This window comes from Microtus pennsylvanicus, chromosome 5 (genome assembly GCF_037038515.1).
Source record: "Microtus pennsylvanicus isolate mMicPen1 chromosome 5, mMicPen1.hap1, whole genome shotgun sequence".
NCBI classification, from domain to species: domain Eukaryota; kingdom Metazoa; phylum Chordata; class Mammalia; order Rodentia; family Cricetidae; genus Microtus; species Microtus pennsylvanicus.
The window spans coordinates 68,014,462-68,035,188 of record NC_134583.1 but is presented as its reverse complement, the minus strand read 5'-3'; the positions used below and the strand labels follow the sequence as shown (position 1 = coordinate 68,035,188).

The following is a 20,727-nucleotide window of genomic DNA, read 5'->3' as shown; positions in this document are numbered from 1 at the left end:
TTTCAGGTCTTTCCCTGGACGACCGGCGGTGTGATTACGCGCTCTGCGCGCTGAGCACGCCGGGAGTTGTAGTCCGCTTCGTACAGCGTTGCCAAGTCTCCGGAAGTGGAAGTGGAAGAGGCCGGGCCGATTTGGCTCTGGGTAGCGGGACTCCACACTGGGGCGATACTCCCAGGCGGGTCATGAACGGACCAGCGGACGGCGAAGTGGACTACAAAAAGAAATACAGGAACCTGAAGCGGAAGCTTAAGTTTCTCATTTACGTGAGTGCTGGTGTGAGGAGGTTGTGGAGTGGGAGGCCTAGCGCTGAGAGGACCTCAGTTTACCCATGTGGTAAAGGGGGTAGGTAGGAAGAGATGTCTTTGGGTTCTGGGCATTTTACGGATTGCTCTTGGCTCAGCACCTGCCCTGTCTGATACAGGAACACGAGTGCTTCCAGGAGGAGCTCAGGAAGGCACAGAGGAAATTGCTGAAGGTTTCCCGGGACAAGAGGTAAGGCTTCTTGAAGGACAAGAGCGATGCTACGCCTAGGGAATCCTCCTCCTGGCTCCATCCTGTAATAGGACCACAAATGCATGTCCTCCTAGGAGGATCCAGTGAGCCTTCTAGGAGGAACTAGATAGATATCTTGCCGGAGAACATTACTAAAATGAGAATAATTCTTTTTTCCACTTCTCCCAGTTTCCTTCTAGATCGACTTCTGCAGTATGAGAATGTGGATGAAGATTCTTCCGGTGAGCAAAGTCATGAACATTTGCAGGAAGACATGAGATACTGGTGCTTTAAACAAATTGTGCCTGGTCCGTCCTCCTAGGATGTGGAGCTGATGCAATCCCTTCAATAGTTTTGGTTGTTTTTTGTATTTTTTTTTTTTCAAGAAAGGGTTTCTCTGTAGCTTTGGAGCTTATCTTGCAACTAACTCTTGTTGTAGATCAGCCTTAAACTCACAGAGATCCGCCTGCCTCAGCCTCCTGAGTGCGGGGATTAAAGGCGTGCGCCACCACCCGACCCTCCAATAGTTCTTAAGTCTTATTGTTTACCCTCTGCTGCTGCTTGCCTTCCTCCTTTTTTCCTCCTTTCTCTTTCTCTCTCTCTCTCTCTCTCTCTCTCTCTCTCTCTCTCTCTCTCTCTCCTTCCTTCCTTCTTTCTCCATTTTCTCTTTTTTTCCTTTCTTTTCTCTGTGTAGCCTTGGCTGTCCTGGAACTCACTCTGTAGACCAGGCTGGCCTCGAACTCTGCCTCCCAGGTGCTGGAATTAAAGGCATGCAGCTGATAATGAGAGTTTGATAAAAAGTAAAACAGGATTAAAGGGTAATAATTAAAGTATAACAGAAGTTGATAAATTTCCTTTGCAAAGGATCAAGAAAATATTTTTGGTTTTCTAAAATATTGTCTCTGAAACAAACCTCATAGTTCACGTGAAAACGGCCATAGCCAGCATATTAATTAACAAAATGCCTGTTTTATTAGAACTTTATTTGTGAACATTGAATTTTATATAGTTTCATAACATTTTTGACATTTTTTTGAAGTGTATTTTTCGTTTGTAGCTTTTGTTGGTCCCAAACTCACAGTCCTCCCTCAGCTCCCCAGTGCGGGATTTCATGCTTGTGCCACCACCTCCTCCTCCTCCACACACATCACCCCTGCCCCCACCACTCAGACACCACCACCTCCTCCTCCACACACATCACCCCTGCCCCCACCACTCAGACACCACCTCCTCCTCCTCCACACACATCACCCCTGCCCCCACCACTCAGACACCACCACCTCCTCCTCCTCCACACACATCACCCCTGCCCCCACCACTCAGACACCACCACCTCCTCCTCCTCCTCCACACACATCACCCCTGCCCCCACCACTCAGACACCACCACCTCCTCCTCCTCCACACACATCACCCCTGCCCCCACCACTCAGACACCACCACCTCCTCCTCCACACACATCACCCCTGCCCCCACCACTCAGACACCACCACCTCCTCCTCCTCCACACACATCACCCCTGCCCCCACCACTCAGACACCACCACCTCCTCCTCCTCCACACACATCACCCCTGCCCCCACCACTCAGACACCACCACCTCCTCCTCCACACACATCACCCCTGCCCCCACCACTCAGACACCACCACCTCCTCCTCCACACACATCACCCCTGCCCCCACCACTCAGACACCACCACCTCCTCCTCCACCACTCAGACACCACCACCTCCTCCTCCTCCACACACATCACCCCTGCCCCCACCACTCAGACACCACCACCTCCTCCTCCACACACATCACCCCTGCCCCCACCACTCAGACACCACCACCTCCTCCTCCACACACATCACCCCTGCCCCCACCACTCAGACACCACCACCTCCTCCTCCTCCACACACATCACCCCTGCCCCCACCACTCAGACACCACTACCTCCTCCTCCACACACATCACCCCTGCCCCCCAGCTTCTTCTGTTTTTTCAAAGATGTTTTAAGTGTATGGGTGTTTTGCCTGCATTTATGTGTCCTATGTATATGCAGTCCCTGTGGAGGCCAGAAGAGGGCACCAGATCTCTTAAAAAACGAGTTATTAATGGTTGTGATCAGTGAGGACTCCGAATTGTTCCCAGTTTCTCTGGACAAGAAGCCAGTGCTCTTAGCTACTGAGCCTTTTCTCTAGCCCCTCAACCAGCTTCTTTTGATATGACTCACTGAGCAAAGACACTTGAGTTCAGTCCCCAGCACCCACAATGAAGGAGAAAATGACTCTTAGGTTGTTCACTGAACCCTACATACATGCTCTCCTATACACGCAAATAAGTAAATCTAATTTTTTTATATTTTAAAAAAAAAGGCAACCTAGTTACTTTTAAAAAGAGGATGGGGAGTAAAAAGCAAGACATTGTATCTTGGCCTTTAATCCCAGCCCTTCTTAGGAGGTAGAGGCAGGAAGACCAGAAGTTCAAAGCCAGCTTCAGCTACCTAATACCCATCTCTATTACAGAGAGCCTAACAGACAACATCCAGCGGTGCTAGGGACATTCCAGCTTGTAAATCACAAGCGTGATGTCTGAATTGTGTGTGGATGAGAGAGAACAGTTAAGGGTTTAGGAATTAGGATCAGTTCCACCTGTGAAGACACGGCTCAGGCTTTCCGGGTGGAAACTGATGAGAGGAGGCCAGGTTGGTGTGCACCAAGGAACAGAAACAGGTTGATCTTCCTCCAAGACAGGCTTGCTCTTTGTAGCCCTGGCTGTCCTGGAACTGCCTCTGTATACCAGTCTGGTCTCAAATGCTAGGATAAAGGTGTGTGCCACCACCAGCGCACAGCTCAACTTGAATTTTTTTTTTAAATATTTATTTATTATGTATACAATATTCTGTCTGTGTGTATGTCTGCAGGCCAGGAGAGGGCACCAGACCTCATTACAGATGATTGTGAGCCACCATGTGGTTACTGGGAATTGAACTCAGAATCTTTGGAAGAGCAGGCAGTGCTTTTATCCACTGAGCCATCTCTCCAGCCCCACTTGATTATTTTTTAACAATTAACTTTAAATTGCAACCAGAGAACTAAAGAGATGGCCCTGTAGTTTAGAGCACCTCCTGCTCTTGGAAAGGACCTGGGTTCAGTTCCCAGCACCTGCATGGCAGCTCACAGCCACCTCACTCTATTCCAGGAAGTTGAATGCCACCTTCTGACTCCCTCAGGCTTGGGCATGCACCTGGTGCACATACATACACTCATGCAAACATCTAAGTAAGAATGTTATATTAGGGAGGCAATAGCAGGAAGATCTCTGAGTTTAAGGCCAGGGATACACATATACTGAGACTGTGTCTCACATATAAATTAAGGATTTGAGTAGGAAATAACATATATCACGTACAATGATCAGTAAGTGAAAGGCGAGCCTTCTAGGAAGAAGACTGAGCTAGGAAATAGATGTGGAAGAATGAGGGCCTGCCGCTGTGGAGGCCAGGATTGCAGTTCTGAAGTAAATTAACTAGCCCAAGTGCAGGAGGTCCTGCACTTAGTCCTTACTTAGTCTTCCTTAAGGTAGAATGAAGACAGATATAAGAACTGCTAGAACATGTGGACAGAGTTATTCAATTGTGTTGAACAGTAGGGGCGGTGAGTGGTGAGATGGCAAAGTGGGGAATTTTGACATGTTGGTGGCCTGAACTTGTGGCAGTTGGAATGTGGAGCAGAGAAAGAAAATATAGTTTTGAGGGGTGTTTGTTTGTTGTTGTTGTTTTTGGTTGGGCATTTCTTTTCTTTTCGAGACAGGGTTTCTCTGTGTAGCAGCTCTGACTGTCCGGGAACTCACTTTGTAGACCATGCTGGGCTTGAACTCAGATCTTCCTGCTGTTGCCTTCCTAATATAATCCGCTGCCTCCGTCTTCTAAGTGCTGATATTAAAGATGTGCGCCACGCCCCCGGCTTGAGGGGTGTTTTAGCGGGTCTCTGAATAAAGCTGAAAGTTCCTTAGAGCATGTGAAAGGGTGGCCTAAGATGGTCACAGAGTCCCAGACCTGCATTCGGGCCCATTCATACCTTCTGAGCTTGGTGAGGCCATCTGGAAAGCAGAGGTCATGTGCTTGTCTTCCCCTTCTGAGCTTAAAAAGACCCAGGAGAGTGTCTAGGAGCCTGTATGTGGTGTGTGTTGGCTAATGTGCCCTGGAGGTTCTAAGTAGGGAATGGATGTGAGAGCCGAGGGACGCTCAGAATCACATGCTCTGTATTCTTGGGGTCACAGCCCCACTGACCAGCCCTCCCCACAGATTCAGATGCCACTGCCTCTTCAGATAACAGTGAGACCGAGGGGACGCCCAAGTTGTCTGACACACCAGCCCCCAAGAGGTAAGAAGGAGTCGTAATTGTCCAGAGTAGGGGTTGGGGATCTGGGCTTTCCAGCTGCCTCTGACCCTTCTTCCTATCCCTTCTCCAGGAAGAGAAGCCCTCCGATGGGCGGTGCCCCGTCCCCTTCTAGCCTCTCCTTGCCTACTTCAACAGGATTTCCGCTGCAGACTTCTGGGGCCCCGTCCCCATACCTGAGTTCGGTGAGTTGGGATCAAGACCAGGAAGTAGTGCATGCACTACCGTGCCTGGGAAAACAGTGGGCATCATTTGGGCAAAGGGGCTAGGTCTCAGGGCGAGGCTTCCCAACTCAGGATGTTTCCACATGTGGCCAGCAAGTAGCCTTTGGAGGGTGTGAGTCAGGCTGCCTCCATCTCTCCTGGGTAGGACTGGGGCAGACCCAGGACACAGTCCTGCTGCTGTCCCTCCCTCTGTCCTCAGGAGCCTGGGAGCCACACTCATCAGCATCTCTTGTTTTTCCATTCTCCTGTGTACATTTCCGCCCTTCACCCCTCGCCTTTACCTACTCCATTTCCCATCTCCATCTTCCTACTCCCACCTCAGCTGGCTTCTCCCCCTTACCCCCCATTCCCTTCTGACTACCTGGCCCTGCAGCTGCCTGAGCCCAGCCCCCTGAGGCCCAAGCTGGAGAAACGGCCCCGCCTACCCCGGAAACTCAAGGTACCCTGATGTGGGGACTCTAGGGAGGGGCCACAAAGGCAGGACATCCACCTGAAGGAAGCTTAAGACTAGAGGGCGTGCACAGAGACTTTGGGTATTTTGTTTGAGAAAGGGCCTCTTGTAGGTAGTAGATGACTTTGAACTGTTGGTCCTCCTGCCTCCACGTTCCAGGAGCTAGGATTACAGGCATGTGCACCACATCTGGTTCACACAGTGCTGACTTGATCCCAGTGCTTCCTGCGTGTTAGGCACACACTGTACCAGCTGGGCTGTATCCCCAGCCTGATATCCAAAATTTGAAAGATTGGTTTGAAATGCTAAGACTCGGTCCAAGGCTCAACCCTGAAGAGCAGAGCAGAGGAGCTCCCAAGTTAGGCTGCTTGAGGTTCTGCCTCACAGCCGAGCTCTCTGAGCAAGCCCTGCAGCATGGCTGGAGTGAGACACGTTTGTACATAGTCCTGTTGGAGCTGGGCAGGACTGTGGTGTGTAGAGTCCCGGCTCCCCTAGTTCAGATCAGTGTGACTTTGACAGGGGATCCTAGGCTCAGAGTGATGAAACAGGGAAATGAGCAGGTGGCCATGGAGCCTCTCTGCCCTGCTGCCGCTCGTGACAAACAGGGAGCCAGACCCTGTAACCCTGTACTGAGCTCCTGCTCTGTCTGCAGAATGGGCAGAAGGTAAATAAGGTGGATTGGCCCCAGCAGAGACAATGAGGACAGTGGCAGGACTTTGAAGGTAGATTATCTAGGGTGCTGCTGAGTGGGTACAGGAAGGACACTGTGAGTGTGCTTGTTGAAAGACAAGGGGGAACACAGCATGCTGGCACACGTCTTTAGGCCCACCCAGCCACCTGGGAGTCAGAGGCAGATGAATCCCTGTGTGTTCAAGTCCAGCCTGGTCTGTAAAGTGAGTTCCAGGACAGCCAAGGCTACATAATGAAGTTGTATTTCAAACAAGAAAAAGAAAAGGGGGGGGAGGGCTGGGCAGGTGGTCAGAGACCTGGTGCCTGAGGGAAGCACATAGGACCCTGAGGTGAAAGAGAGACAGGAGTGAGAGCCACTTGGGCAGGTTAAGCAGGGCAGGATGTAGTTCCGCTTGCATTGTAGACACATGGACAACATGGCTGTGTGGAGATAGGCCTGGAGTAGTCAGGATGGTGGGAAGGAAGGGCCTTCAAGACCCAGAAGAGCTCCATGGTTCCATGTCAAAGACGGGCTGCAGGGTTTCCCCAGGTTAACTGTGAGAGGGAGAAGGGAGCCCAGAAGGACTCCAGGGCTCTCTTCCCTGAGCAGTGAAGAAGTAGGGGGCAGTGTTTCTGGGATGAGGATGATGGAGGAGCTGATTTTAGAGGAGAGATGAAGAACCGGCCCTGGGCCTGTTGAGAAGGCGTCTGCAAGTGCTAACTGGACGGCGGCCTGTGTGAGCTGAGTCTAGGGCTGCATGACTGGTGAAGGGAAGAGGCCGACCATGAAGCCCCGGGAGTGATGAAAACTGAGCCAAAGATGAAGGAAGGTGGGAATGGCCATCACTGTACCAGGCTAACCAGCTCTCGGTGCTCTGACACCACAAGCAGAATCAGAGGTTGTATTTATTAGTGGCTAAGAGTAGGGATTCTGCTTGGCCTAGTGGTATGCACCTTTAATCCCAACTCTTGGGAGGCAGAGGCAGACTGTATGAGTCTAAGGCTATCCTGCTCTCCATAGTGAATTCTAGGCCAGCCAGGGCTATAGCCTCAGAGAGAGAGGGGCTGGGCAGGCAGGAGAAACCATGGAAGGATGGATTGTAGGGCTGGAGAGATGACTCAGCAGTTAGGATCATTCGCTGCTCTTCCAGGGGACCCATGTTCAGTAGTTTACATCAAACAGCTCACAACCTCCTGTACCTCTAGTTTCTGGGGGTTAAGTATGAACTCGGGACTAGGCATGTGACTCAGTAGCAGTGCTTGCCTGGCATTTTCAAGGCCCTAAGTTTGATCTCTGGTACTGGAGGAAACGGGCAATAATACACACTGGCCTTTCCTGAGAGGTTTTGCTTCTTGCCTTCAGGACAGGTGGGAGAAAACAGCTCAGCAATTTAGGGTAGGTAAGAGGTTTGGGTGTTTAGTCTGGGTTGATAGGGAAAGACTTGAGTCAACTGCCTTAGGTGGGGCATGGGAGGATCCAGGAAGGGCTGATGCTGGAGCATTGGGTAGTTCCAGCTGAGGTGGCATGGGAGTGTCACTCAACTCTTCTCAGACTAAATGAGTGAGAACATAGCCGAGCCAGCGGTTGGGCCCCGGCAGCCCATAGAGCCACACTGACTGCTCTTGGTCATACTGAGGAAATACTGGCTAGGGTAGTTCCTGGGGAGCAAGGTGGTGATGCAGAGGGGGGACAGCAGAGGCCTGGTCCTCATGACGCATGTCATCTCTGGCACATGGGGTTGTCTTGGTTACTTTCCTATTGCTATGACACCATGACCAAGGCGACCTGTAGAGTCCATGATGCTGGGCAGGGGGCAGGGGGCAGCGGGAGGAGAGATGGAGAATGAGAGCATCTGAGCTGAGAACAGTGAGGGCTTTTGAAAAGTCAAAGCTCACCTCCAACAACACGCCTCCTCCAGCAAGGCCAACTTCTTCATTCTATAAAATTTCAACAGCTGGGGATCAAGTATTCAAACATTAGAGCCTCTGGGGGGCGGCATTCTCATTCAGATCACCACAGGGGTCCCGGTTCTTCCCAGAGCTGGCCCTCCAGTCTGCATCCATGTTTCCTGGGGCCTTGCCTACTCTAGCACCGTCACATGACCCCACAAACAGGTAAGGGTCTGGAAGCAATCAGGAGGCCACGGGAGACCACACAGACGTCGTTTGCTACCCCAGTCCCAGGGGCACCTTGGGCCTGCCCAGTGGGGCCCTGTCCCTTTAACTTCCCTTTCCAGGGTGGTCCTATAAAGTAGAGATTATTGATAGAAGTTACCTGGGCATGATAGGTGTTCAGTTTGTGCCCACGACATGTGAGCTGTCACAACATGCAGAGAGCTCTCTTGAGGGAGGATGTGTGAGGACCTGGCAGGGTGGGCGGGGCAGAGCAGAGGCCCCAGCTCAGAGGACAAAGCATGACCTTGACAAATGGAGGAGCAGGGTCAGCGTGTTAGGCACACCTCACTTGTCCTCCTGAGGGTAGCCAGGGCCCTCAGGCAGAGGAGTGACATGCTCAGGTTTGTGTTCTAGAGTGATCACTCTGGCCGCAGTGTGGAGGAGGAGCTGGATCTGGGAGAGGCTGAAGGCAGGGAATCCAGTTAGGAGGCTGGTACCTAGACCAGGTGAGCTGAGAGGAGGGCCTGACCCAGGCTGGTGACTGCTGGGGTCCCAAGGAGGGGCTCATCCACAATGCCATAGAAGCTGGGGAACAGAGCTACTGCTTAGGCTTCTGGCTCAGGTAGCCTGTGATGCCTACCATGAAACAGTGAATCCCACAGGAGGAGGAGGGAAAGCTGACCAATGGTGGCAGGTGATACCCAAGGTGCCCAGAGGCAGGAGGAAGGCACTCTGAGCTAGTCCTGAATCTGGCTTTAACTGCTGGCTCAGAGCAACCATGGTGCTTTGCTAGCAAGGAAGGAGCCCAGCTTTTCTGTCAGGCTCCCTGTGAGACCCCCTCACTCATCCCCATCATGCCTCCATCACTGCCCCTCACCCAGGCACTTCATGGCTTGAGACTGAGGGGCTGCGGTGGGGCTGCCCTCACCCCTCGAGCTGCCTTTCAGTGGGTGTTGTGCAGCTGCCTAGTGCCAGTGCATCTGACAAGTCCTCCTTGTGTCTCTCCCCTGCTGCAGATGGCTGTAGGACCCCCTGACTGCCCTGTGGGTGGGCCACTGGCCTTCCCTGCCAGGGGTTCTGGGGCCAGTGTTGGGGCAGCCCTGACCCCCCTGCCTCCTCCCAAGATGCCCCCACACACGATCCTGAGCACCGTCCCTCAGCAGATGTTCAGCGACGCAGGCAGCGGGGATGACGCCCTGGACGGAGACGACGACCTGGTAATCGACATCCCGGAGTAGCCGCCATGACCTGCCGAGCCCCGCACAACACACGCGAGCGAGCCCACTTCTTCAAGAGATGTTTATTGATGCCCAGTTGCCATGCTTCGGCCACTGACACAATCAGAAAAGGCGTAAACATGCACAAATGTCCCCGAGGAAGGTGGCAGGGGCCCTGCCCTCACATCCCAGCCCCATCCAGGGGACAGTTATTTAAATGAGTGGCCAAGAGGATCTGCCACATCTTAGGGAGCAGAGACCCTGTGGAGGCCACCCCTTTAGAAGAGCAGCTGAACAGGGCTGGGACTTTTTAAAGAAGGCTCTGTATTAAAGGGCTGGCTCTTTCTTTCCTTGTTCTTTCCTCCTTTGGAAATGTCCTCCTCTAATCTCCCCTAATCCGACCTCCTCCCTGTGCAGCAGGGGGCCGGGCAGCCTGGAGAGGCCAAGAGAGGAGTAGCAGGATGGGGTAGGGGCACTGGCAGGACACCCCACATGGCCCCGTGCGTGGGGGTTGCATATTTGCGGTAACAGCAAGTCAGGCAGGAGAAAGTTTGCATATGTGAAATAGCTCTCCATGGTCCCTCACAAGAAGACAGACCCACGGTCACAGAGACTCACAAAAATAAGACAGGTAGTGTGGGGCAGGGGGCATCCCACCCCATGTAAACGTGCAACACACTCGTGCGAAGGTTGGGTACTGGACCCGGCCCCAAGGGCCTGTGCTGGGCAGCTACTGTCTGCTCAGGCCAAAGGGAAAGCCCCTGCTGCTGGGGGCAGCTCGCTGGTCAGGGTGTGCCAGCGCTCCAGGGCTGTATCCGGTTGATGTAAACAGTCACTCCAGTGTTTCTGCGCTTCTCCCCGGGCTCCTGGCCCCAGAGACACACCACCTAGAGAACAGCCAAGGCAGGCAGACCCAATCAGTGCCCATTCTCCTGCCCCACTTCCCTCGGCACCTGGTAGGCCCCTCCACTCACCGATGAAGTCGTTGGATTTGCCAATGTCGTAGTCCCAGACTGTGACTTCCAGGGTCTTGGTGGCCAGAGTGGAGAGTTCCATCTCATAGAAGAACTCCTGAGAACAAGGCGGGCAGTGCTCTCTGTCAGGCCTTCTGACCACATCCCCACCTCCAGCCCATCTTCACTTCTCCTTGTCAGGTTTACCTCATTAAATTCTGGGTTTAATGTCTTCTTCTTTACACATGTTTTATGCTTGGATTTCTTATCCACATCTGGTCTCAAGTACCTAGGGAGAGAGGGGAACCATGAAGTTAGGGACAGGCTAAGCCCCAGAGCAGTCAGGCTGGGGTCAGGCTTGGGCAAGGGCTCACGTCTTCACATAAGGGTCAGAGTAGCCGTTAACATCCATGGCAGCCAGGTGGGCACAGCGAACAATGCCCACCAGCAGCCCGTGCCGCCTGGAGCTGTAGCTGAGGCTCAGCAGGATGCGCCCACGCTCTTCCAGCAGCCCAGGTCCCTGCTCTGCCTGCTCTAGCTGCCAGAAAAGGAGGCAGGGGTCAGAGGTCGGTCTAGGGCCTCTCCCACCTCCCACTGAGACAGGATTTTCAGGATGTGCCTCACCTCCTTTAGGTAACAGGAAATGCCCCTCAGTGCCGCAGACATTGAAGAGGGTGAAGGAAGCTGAGGGGGCAAAGACAAGGTTCTGGCAAGCTGACCTCTCCAGGTCCCCTCCCCCATACCCATTAGCCCCACACGGACCGGAACCTGGCGCTCAAGGCAGATGTTAAAATGCTTCTTCTGTGAAGGCTTGAGGCGGCGGAGGGGCACTCGGATCTCCCCGATAAACTCATTGTGGCTCAGCTTGTCCTCGTCACAGACAGAGATCCTGGCGGGGAACTGCAGGGTCAGGGCCCCTGGGTATCTGAGCCCCACTCCAGAGGGAGAAAGGGGTCCTTGGACCAGTCCCAGCTCTGCCCTAAGTTTGTCACCTCATCTGTAAAATGGGTGGAGGCTTGAGAGGGGCAATTGAGTCTGCCCTGCCTGCACTGAACTGTCTTGTACCCATCAAGAATTACCCAGCTGGACAGGAAGTCCTCACAGCTTCCATAACTCCCATTCCCCACCTGGGGTCAGGTGCCAGCTGAACCCCGCGGGGTGTGGCCACAGGCACAGTGGTAGAGTCCCCTGTGGGTGTTTAGCTGCTTTACACAGCCAAGGACTGCTGACAGACTTGGGTGCCCTGCTCTTTCCTGCTGGAGCAGGGAGCCAGCCTGTCCCAGACACAGCAGTACAGGCTTAAGGGGTGAGTAGCTATGGTTTGAAGGTGTGTTGAAATTCCAGCCCTGCCCATTAGCAGGTCACCTGACTGCCCATTTGTAAAGTGGGGGTAGAGCATACCCATTTTCTAAAACTGTCACGAGGTAAAGCAAAGAAATGCTCCCTAAGCCGGGTGGTGGTGGTGGCACACACCTTTAATTCCAGCACTCAGGAGGTAGAGGCAAGCAGATCTCTGTGAGTTTGAGGCCAGCCTGGTCTACAGAGCGAGTTCCAGGACAGCCGAGGCTACACAGAGAAACCCTGTCTCAAAAAAATCAAACCAAACAAAAATGTTCCCTAATAATGGGCTATGGTGGCACACTGCGAGCATAGCACTCAGAAGGCTGAGGCAGAGAGATCTGAGTTCAAGAGCAGCCTGGGCTGACCCTGTTGAAACCAAAGCCGCATTCTGCAACCCTGAGGCTTCCTCGTCTACCCTGAGGAGCACGAGACCAATTTTGCTGCTTCTGCCTTTGTCTCTCCCATCTCTGATAGGCTCGGTAGAAGAACCCTGATAACAATGGTGAGAAACCCTCTGTGGTTCCCTATTACCCAAGAATAAAGGACAAGGTCTCTCCGGACCTGCACTCGGCTGACGTGCTCCTCTTTGAGGTACTTCTCACACCTAGAGTGACAGGGCAAGCTCCCTGACCTGAAGACTTTCCTCCTCAGAGAAAGTAGGTAGCAGCTTGAGGTGTGAAGGTCTGACTAAAGCCAAGGGCTCTGGGGATGGGTCTTGGAGCGCAGAGAAACCTTTTCGGGGGCAGGTTTGGGGTTGAGCCTCAGAGGAAAGATTGAGGTGGGCAGAGGAAGCCATGAGCACAGGCGGCACCAGGGACTTCTGCTAAGGTCTTCAGCTGCCAAACCAGCAATCCTGTGCTAGAGGACCAGAGGACAATTGGGCCGCTGCGGAGGGGGCTTGGCAGCCACTGGTTATCATGGGGTGTCAGCAAAACAAGCTTAATGGGACATGGGGAGACTGACCAACAAAAGGTTCCAATGACAGCTATCCCTGAGGTGCTGGCCTGGAGGAAAAGCCCTCACCTGAGCACCTTGTGTGTGATGTCATCGTCCGTGATTCCGCTGTACGTCAGCTCCTCGTTCCACACAGGGTTCAGTGTGTTCCTCTGGGTTTTAGTTTTTAGCTTATTGGCCTGTGGCATGGGGGACAAAGGGCTCTGACGCATGCACCCTGGGGCCCCAAAGGCTGCAGGTGGGGGCTGGGAGGAACCCATAAGTCAAGCCAATGCTGGAAGGAGACATACCTTGCAGGCTCCCGGCAGGAGGTGCAGTTTGACATAGGGATCAGCCAGGCCATTGAAATCCATGGGCTTGAGGCCCTGCAGGATATGTGCAAAGGAAGCTTTAGACTCCCAAGCCTTCCTCCCTCCTCCTGCAGGACTGGATCCCCACAGAGTACAGTTCCAGAGATGCAGGAATCTGCTCTAGTTAGGGGAAAATGCAGCCCCCCCACCCTAGGGTAACAGCCCAGGAAGAAGGGACGCGCACCTTGGCCCTGAGGATTCGACAGTGCAGAGTGCAGGAAGCCTGGTCATAGAGAAGGTCGAATTCCAGAGTGCCCAGGGCAGCTGCAGAAAAGGGAAGAGTAGAGGGAGAAGGTAGTGTGTTTTTGGTCCAAGTCCAGGGTGTGAGACCTAGTGGCTAGAAGACCGTGTCCACATCTCTGCTGGCCTGCCAGTGTGTGTGTGTGTGCAAGAGGCTGAGCAGCCATGTGCATGCCTGCGTCTGGGTCCCTGGCTCGGCCGCAATTGACTGTGTGGGTGGTGGAGTGTCTCAGCAGAAATATTGAATATTGAGCCTTGCTGAAGCTGTAATCCGTACCCAGACTGCAGCTGTGGTGGCAGGACTGTCCCCCCTCCTCCCCACCCTCCACACACAAACACACACTCGGGAGGCTGCTCCCTTCCACAAGCCCGCTGAGCCCCCAGACTCACTGGTATCATCCGAGTCGTAGCTGTCTACCTCAGCTCCATCATCGGGTGTGGTGGCCCCAAGGAGAGCCGCAGGGGGGGCCAGAGCCAGAGGGGTCAAATGAGCTGGGGCATCCCCGCAGCCCCTGCTGCCAGCAGCCTCTGGTCCTGGCCCCCTGCGAGGGAAGTAGTCCGAGATCTGGCGGATGGGCCTGATGGGTCCAGGACACACGTTGATGGCCATGTGCTCCTGGATGTTGATGGTCATGCGGTCGCCCCTGCGGCCCCTCATGCAGCACCTCTGGCTGGGAGACGGAGACGGGTGCAGGGCTGGAGTGGCTGGCTGGGGTCTGGAGAAACCTCACTGCCCTCCCTGGATGTCAAGGGAGAGGTGATCTGTGCTAGCTGGTGGGCAGGCGGGAGGCCTGGCTTCACAAGGGGCTGGCTGGGTTGCCAGATCAGTCCTGGCAGACAGGTCGTGACTCCCCTTAACACTGCCCCACTACCTGTACATTGTCCCTCTGTCACCTTCCCAGGACTTTCCTCTCATTCTAGACTCCCCCTCTGTTCCCATCCCCTCAAACCCCACAGCTCCCCCTCCTTTGCTGCTCTGAGGCTCTGGCCATCTTCTCCATCAGGCGCGGGTCTGGCCAGGCTGTCACCCACCTCTGCTTGTCTTCGCTCAGCCCAAGCTTCTGCCTGCCTACCTAGTCCCTAACCCAGGCCAAGGTTTTTTTCCTCCTCTCACCCTCACCCGCGCTCCCCTGGCCGGCCCAGCCCCTGCACCTGTCCCTGGGCCTCCAACAGGTGCCCGGCACGGGCGGCCCGCGGGCTCAGGCTGGGCGGCAGCGGCGACTGCGGCGTGGCGGGCGAGGACCGAGCGACGGGCGGCGCGGGGCGGGAGTGGCGGGAGCTGCCGCGGGCGGCCGGGAGGGGCGCGGGGCTCAGAGGGCCAGGCAAGGGCCCCAGAGCGCACGCGAGTGCACACCCGACACGTGTGCTCGCGCTCACACCCGCCTGTGCTCCTCGGGCCAGCTCACACGCGTGCACACTCACCCGAGAACTTGGCGTGCACCTCCGCGAGAGGCGCCCGGTGTTCCCCAGCTCCTCCCGGGAGACCCAGGCCCCCGCCCCGCCGCGCAGCCCTGGCGCCTCCCGCTGCCCCGCCTCTCGCCTTCTCTGGCTCCCAGGGCTCCAGGGCCCGACCACCCGGCCTAGTTGCCATAGCGACGCTGATTCTCACGCACACCCCCAACCCACAAAGCACCCGAGGGGGAAGAGAAGAGGGCAGCTGTCCTACCCCTCGGTGTCCGTGGGCGTGGCTTAGAGATCCGCAGTGACCTAGGGACCCGCCAGGGAAGGAGGGACCTGCCTGCCGCTCCAGCTGCGCTGGGGAAACCTCTTTCGAAGGAGACTGGTTTCCCCACGCCTGCTTCCTTCTCGTAACCGTAACCCAAACCAGCCCCTAGGACCTGATCTCTTTACCTCCTGCCACCATCTGCCATCTCCAGTTCTGTCCCTCAAGCGGGGAGGACCTCAGGGCTTGAACCTGCAGTCAGGAAGAGTCTGCACCGCACTGCTTCCCGCCTCACCCCAGTAGGCATTTTTTTACTGTTAGACTGAGTCTAGATAGGCAGACCAGGTTGGCCTTGAACTCCTGACCTCCTGCCTCATTGGGGTTACAGAATGGTGCTACCACCGGAGTCTTCAATCCTAATCTTTGATCCTCTAGTGTCCGAAACTTGCCTCCTGGAAAGACCAAGTCCTCCGAGAGGTCCTCCAAGCCAGGAACTCCCTGCCCACCTCTGGCCGGCAACATGCAACCTGCGGTTTCAAAGGATGCCTCCCGCCCTAGCTCTCTGGGCCTTTGGGTCCTCTGTTCCTGAGAACTGCACTTTCCAGGTCATTCCAAGTCACCTGTCCCTAGCACAACCACCTTCCTCCCCCTTTTCCTTTTAGCCTAAAGATCCCCCAGACTCAGCCCTGATGACAGTTGTGTCTGCCTGTTGACGTCCTGTCTCCCATCAGCCCTGGAGTTGTCGTAGTGAAAATGGGCTGATTCATCTCTGAGTCCCAAGTGGTCCAGACTGAGCCTGACATGAAGTCAGCCTCGCTAAATACTGGGACTCAATAGAGAAATTCTGCTGCCCAAAAAGCTTAACGCTGACTAACTGTACCCTTGAAGACAGCTGACAGTGTATGCTTGGTGTGCAACAGCTGATCCCCAGCACCGAATAAAGAAGATAATATGGTAAATGCTACCTGTAAGTGTTATGTGTTCGTGTTTTAAAACTTTTTAAAGGAGTACTATAAAGTCAAATTATATAACACAACACCCGTCACCTATCAAATGCCAGCACACTAATACTGTGGGTCAGTAAGTCAGTGACCCTTCTGCGGCAGCTGCTCTGGCAGTGGCTGCCAAGATCACAAACACACATACTCCTTGACCTGGAAGGCCCAGCTCTTTGACCTTATCCTGTGCATACTAGGCAATATGCAAAATAATAGAAGTTGAAGATTCTTCCCTACAGCTTCTGAAAAGGAAACAAATGGAACGTTCATGCAAGAGAGACTGGTCAATTAGCTATGACATAATTTCCTATATCAAAATAGTATGCAGCCATGAAAAAGGAGGCGGTAAGTATATAGGTAGATAGATAAATAGATAGATAGATCTATCACACACACACACACACACACACACACACGATTCATCTTCACAATCTCATTCCTTAAACCGAGATGCAGAGTCAGAGCCGCACACGTGGAAAATGCTGCCATTTGGTGAGGAAAGGCCTTACACATGTTTAATTGTGCATGTATTGTTTCCAGAGAACTGCACAAGAAAATGGTAACTATGGTGACTGCTGGAGAATGAGGCTGCTGGGGAGCAGGAAAGGGCAAGCATAGGAAAGACTTAGCCTCCAACATGCAACTTTCCACATGTTTTTTCTTGTTGAGTCAGGGTCTCACTGTGTAGCCCTGGCTGACCTGGAGCTCACCATGTAGACCAGGCTGGCCTCCGCTATCTGCCTGCCCCTGCCGTCAAGCACTGGGATTAAAGATCGATGCAGTTTGAATGCTTCTAAATTGTGCCACGTGCATGTTACCTCTTCGAAGAGCATACACATTTGAGGAAGTGAGACAACTCAAATGACGGTGGCACGTGCCACATGAGCCTGGGGTGGCTTCCAGGAGTCCGCAAGGTCGAGGAAAGAGAGAATTCCTACAAGTTTCCCTTTGACCTCTACACATGGGCCATGGCACATGCTGGTACACACAGACACAAATCAGTATATACTAAAAAGTTTTAAATTTGTTCATTTGTGTATACAAGACCAGACCCAGGGCCTTGTATAGACAAAGTGTGTATTCTTCCACTGAGCTATAGCTCCCAGACTAAAGTGATAAGATTTTCAAGCAGCCACAAGGTCCTTTCGTAACTCTCCAGGGTAAAGAAGGAAGCAAGAAGCCAGGCCTGCAGGCACATGCCTGCAATCCCAGTACTTGAGAGGCAGAGGCAGAAAGATGTCCGTGCGTTCTAGGCCAGCTTGGTCTACATAGTGAGTTCCAGACCAGCCAGAACTATAGAGCAAGGGGCAGGAGGTCAAGGGCAGTAAGGGGAAGAGTGTGATCCGTGAGTCCCCCCCTGCTGTCTTCTCCTGGCGCACAGCTTGGAACCATCCCAGCATGCCTTGCAAAGGCTCCCCCAAAGGCAGGAGCCCAGGAGCATGGCAGACAGTAATGAGCCTTACCGATTCAGAGTAGGAAAGCTCTGTCCCCCACACACTTATGTCCCGTTCCCCTGTCATTTCTTGAGTACTTTCTAGGCAGCAACCTCCAGCCTCACAGCCCTTTAGGGAGACAAACACACAGGTGATTCCAGCAAGCGAGGTGGGCAGAAGGGTGAAGGACAGCCCCGAGCCTGAGTGCCTCAGGGCCCCCTTCCTGCGGGAAATGTGTCAACCTGCATTTCTAAGATGAGGCATGAACTGGATCTGGAGGGGAGTTGGGGTGGCTTAAGCAAGGTCTGAGAGCGTCTGGAAGGCAGTCATGAACAGTAGATATGGAGGGCATGCCTGTGATCCCAGCACTCAGGAGGCGAAGGCAGGAACCCAACCCTGAAGCCGGCCTGGGCTATGAAACACAATCCTATCTCAGAAAAAGTTAATCAATCAATTGAAAAGAACTTAGAATATAAAGAGTGGCCTGAAACCAGTGTGGCTAGAAGCTTGAAGGATGGGAAATGGGATGAACAGGTAGACAGGCTGGCGGGGAAGCTCTCACACAGGAGGTTTTCGTGTAGCGTGTTGGGTCGGAATGGTTCCTGCTGAACTGTTGAAGTTGGGTCTTAGGAGGCAGGAGGCGGTGTAGCTTTACCAGAACAGGAGGGAAACCTGGAGAGGGAGGTTTCTGCCTTGCCTTGCCCTCCTCCTTCCCCTTCCTGCCCCTTCCTCTTCATCCCCCCACCCCACTTCTTTGAAACAGAATCTTGGTATACATCCCAGGCTGGTCAGGATCCCTGATTGTCAGCCTCTCCTACCTTGGATTGCGGCTGTATGCCACATCTACACAGAGAAGCTTCCTGTCAGAAATGGCACCGGCAGATGCTCACCTGGGGACTGTCAGGTAAGAAGGAAGACCTTAGATAATTCTCGGGTTCCCGGTCTAGGGGAATCATGGAAGCACTGGTTGAGATGGAGAGAGAGGAGCAGGCTTGGAGAAAGAGAATCGAGAGCTTTGTGTAGGGTTATTGCACTCGAGATGTTTTTCGACATGGAGACATAAAGCAGGAAGTTGGGTATAGGAGTCTGGAGCGCTGAGGAGAGGTCTGGGCTAGAAATATACATTTGTGAGTCATCAGCATATAGATGGTATTTAAAGCCGTGAGAATGGATGAGATCACCTAGGGAGAGGGAATATACATGGAAAGAGAAGGCCAAGGCCCAGCCAGCCAGAGGAGTGGGGGGGGGGGAACTAGTGAGGGTGAGGGACAGGGCACCCTGCTGAGACGCAAAATAAAAAGGGAAGTAACCCCCATTGGTGGACATCAGCAAAGGGGCGCTAGTGAGGCCAGTGGAGAGCAGACCGCCCCTCAGGGGGACTGAGGGTGTGCAGGTAGCAGGTGCCCGCCAGTCCTGTCAGGTGTCTCTCTCCCAAAGCAAGGCGCACCTGTGAGCTGTTTCTCAGGCTCCCACAAGGCAGAAATTGCCCATCCCTCCCTCCTTCCTTTCTCTCCCTCCCTCCCTCCCTCCCTCCCTCCCTCCCTCCTCACATGTTGGTGTGTGCCATGGGGATGGATGTGGAAGGACAGCCTCACATATCTGCCTCACCATCTGCTTTGAGACAAGGTCTCTTTCTCTACTTTCCCCAGCTGGCCAGAGAGCTTCCAAGAAGTTTCTGGCCCCATCCTTGTCCTCTCATCTCCAAGTAGAAGGGCTGTGGTTACATGTGCGCAGTTCTGTATGGATTCTGAGGATTTTGCTTTGTGTTTTGAGCCAGTGTCATCTCATTATATATCCCTGGCCGTCCTGGAACTCACGAAGATCCTCCTGCCTCTGCCTTTCTGCCTCTGAAATCATGCTCTATCTAAGCCATAAACTGAGCGCAGTGCAGCACATAGCAGGAGCCCTATACACTTTCTTTCTTCCTTCCTTCCTTCCTTTTTTTTTCTTCGAGACAGCGTTTCTCTGTAGCTTTGGAGCCTGTCCTGGAACTCGCTCTGTAGACCAGGCTGGCTTCAAACTCACAGAGATCCTCCTGCCTCTGCCTCCTGAGTGCTGGGATTAAACACGTGTGACACCACTGCCCGGTCTCCAGTACATTTTCTAATTAATGGTCAGACAGATGAAAGAATGGGAGATCTCCTTGAGGGGAAAGGGTCGCAACTGCCTTACTGACTGGTAAAATGGGGGTGGGTTTTTGTTTGTTTGTTTGTTTGTTTTTGTGCATTGATATTTTGCCTGCATGTATGTTGTCTGAGGGCGTCAGATCTTAGAGATAGTTGTTAGCTACCATGTGGATGCTGGGAATTGAACTCAGGTCCTCTGGAAGAGCAGTCAGTGCTTTTAACCACTGAACCATCTCTCCAACCCCAGGGGTTTTGTTGTTGGTTATGTGTATGTGGGTGAGCTGTGCATTTTTGTGGGGTCACATGCATAGAAGCCAACAGGCATATTTCCTCAGGACTTCCCACTTTGGCTTCTTCCTCTTTTTTTTTCTTTTTTTTTAAGGGTTTCGGTGGTGGTGCAGGCCTTTAATCCCAGCACTTGGGAGGCAGAGGCAGGTGGATCTCTATGAGTTCAAAACCAGCCTGGTCTACAAGAGCTAGGAACTAGTTCCAGGACAGGCTCCAAAGCTACAGAGAAACCCTGTCTCAAAAAACAAAAAACAAAAATAAAAAGCAGGGTTTCAGGGTTTCTCTGTAGCTTTGGAGCCTGTCCTGGAACTCGCTCTGTAGACCAGGCTGGCCTAGAACTCATGGAGTGTTGGGATTAAAGGCATGTGCCACCACCACCACCACCCGGCTTCCACTTTGGCTTCTTGTTTGTCTTTCTTAAGCAGTGTTGGGAGTTGGTAAAGCTGTTTTAATATAACTCAGAAGATCACACCTGAGTACACAGGCTTCTCAAGAATCAAGAAGGTAAACCATGCCAGGTGTGGGTGCTATGCTATCCCCAGAGGGTAGCCTCTGCCTTTTTTTTTTTTTTAAGCAGGGCCTCTCATACATTTTTAAAAAAATTTCAAATGGGATCTTTCTATGTGTCCCTCCTGCTCTAACCTCCAGAGAACTGGCATTTCGAGGTGTGCATCCCCTGCCTAGTTCTCTAGGTGTTTTTGTTGAGAAAATAAAGGCTGAACCAGATGTAGTGGTGCGCACTTTTAATCCCAGCAGGCAGAGGCAGGCGGATCTCTGTGAGCTCGAGGCCAGCCTGGTCTACAAGAGCTAGCTAGCTCCAGGACAGCCAAGGC

The 20,727-nt window shown here is 53.4% G+C and overlaps 2 protein-coding genes across 10 annotated transcripts; one reads left to right on the top strand and one right to left on the bottom strand.

Moving 5' to 3' along the window:
* The first annotated feature begins 24 nt into the window (after positions 1-24).
* Ino80e (INO80 complex subunit E) lies at positions 25-10,743 on the top strand. 4 transcript variants are annotated; one of them, XM_075972290.1, is made up of 8 exons: positions 25-263; positions 422-492; positions 682-734; positions 4,779-4,857; positions 4,946-5,057; positions 5,419-5,535; positions 8,746-8,837; positions 9,348-10,743. In XM_075972290.1, the coding sequence occupies exons 1-7, from the start codon at positions 183-185 to the stop codon at positions 8,815-8,817; spliced, it is 585 nt and encodes a 194-aa protein (XP_075828405.1). In that variant the 5' UTR covers positions 25-182; the 3' UTR covers positions 8,818-8,837; positions 9,348-10,743. The 4 variants fall into 4 exon arrangements, with proteins under 4 accessions (XP_075828405.1, XP_075828403.1, XP_075828402.1 ...); XM_075972288.1 differs by lacking the exon at positions 8,746-8,837 and having other exon boundaries at positions 5,470-5,535; XM_075972287.1 differs by lacking the exon at positions 8,746-8,837.
* On the bottom strand, positions 10,084-15,208 carry Doc2a (double C2 domain alpha). Of its 6 annotated transcripts, none has more exons than XM_075972279.1 (11): positions 15,053-15,208; positions 13,777-14,125; positions 13,331-13,410; positions 13,087-13,161; positions 12,866-12,975; positions 11,264-11,390; positions 11,126-11,185; positions 10,876-11,039; positions 10,709-10,790; positions 10,523-10,619; positions 10,084-10,435 (listed from the first exon to the last, which is right to left on the bottom strand). In XM_075972279.1, the coding sequence occupies exons 2-11, from the start codon at positions 14,042-14,044 to the stop codon at positions 10,290-10,292; spliced, it is 1,209 nt and encodes a 402-aa protein (XP_075828394.1). In that variant the 5' UTR covers positions 14,045-14,125; positions 15,053-15,208; the 3' UTR covers positions 10,084-10,289. The 6 variants fall into 6 exon arrangements, with proteins under 6 accessions (XP_075828394.1, XP_075828389.1, XP_075828393.1 ...); XM_075972274.1 differs by lacking the exon at positions 15,053-15,208 and adding an exon at positions 14,809-14,936; XM_075972278.1 differs by lacking the exon at positions 15,053-15,208 and adding an exon at positions 14,809-14,913 and having other exon boundaries at positions 13,777-14,057.
* Positions 15,209-20,727: the final 5,519 nt, after the last annotated feature.

What these genes read in the sequence shown, in the direction of transcription:
- Ino80e (XM_075972287.1), top strand. Translation starts at nt 183, where the DNA reads ATGAACGGACCAGCGGACGGCGAAGTGGACTACAAAAAGAAATACAGG. An exon ending in TGTGGATGAAGATTCTTCCG is followed by an intron (nt 735 to 4,778) that starts GTGAGCAAAGTC and finishes CCCTCCCCACAG; the next exon opens with ATTCAGATGCCACTGCCTCT. An exon ending in CGTCCCCATACCTGAGTTCG is followed by an intron (nt 5,058 to 5,418) that starts GTGAGTTGGGAT and finishes CTCCCACCTCAG; the next exon opens with CTGGCTTCTCCCCCTTACCC.
- Doc2a (XM_075972279.1), bottom strand. Translation starts at nt 14,044, where the DNA reads ATGAGGGGCCGCAGGGGCGACCGCATGACCATCAACATCCAGGAGCAC. An exon ending in GCCTTGAGCGCCAGGTTCCG is followed by an intron (nt 11,186 to 11,263) that starts GTCCGTGTGGGG and finishes TTGCCCCCTCAG; the next exon opens with CTTCCTTCACCCTCTTCAAT. An exon ending in TTTCCTGTTACCTAAAGGAG is followed by an intron (nt 11,040 to 11,125) that starts GTGAGGCACATC and finishes CTTTTCTGGCAG; the next exon opens with CTAGAGCAGGCAGAGCAGGG.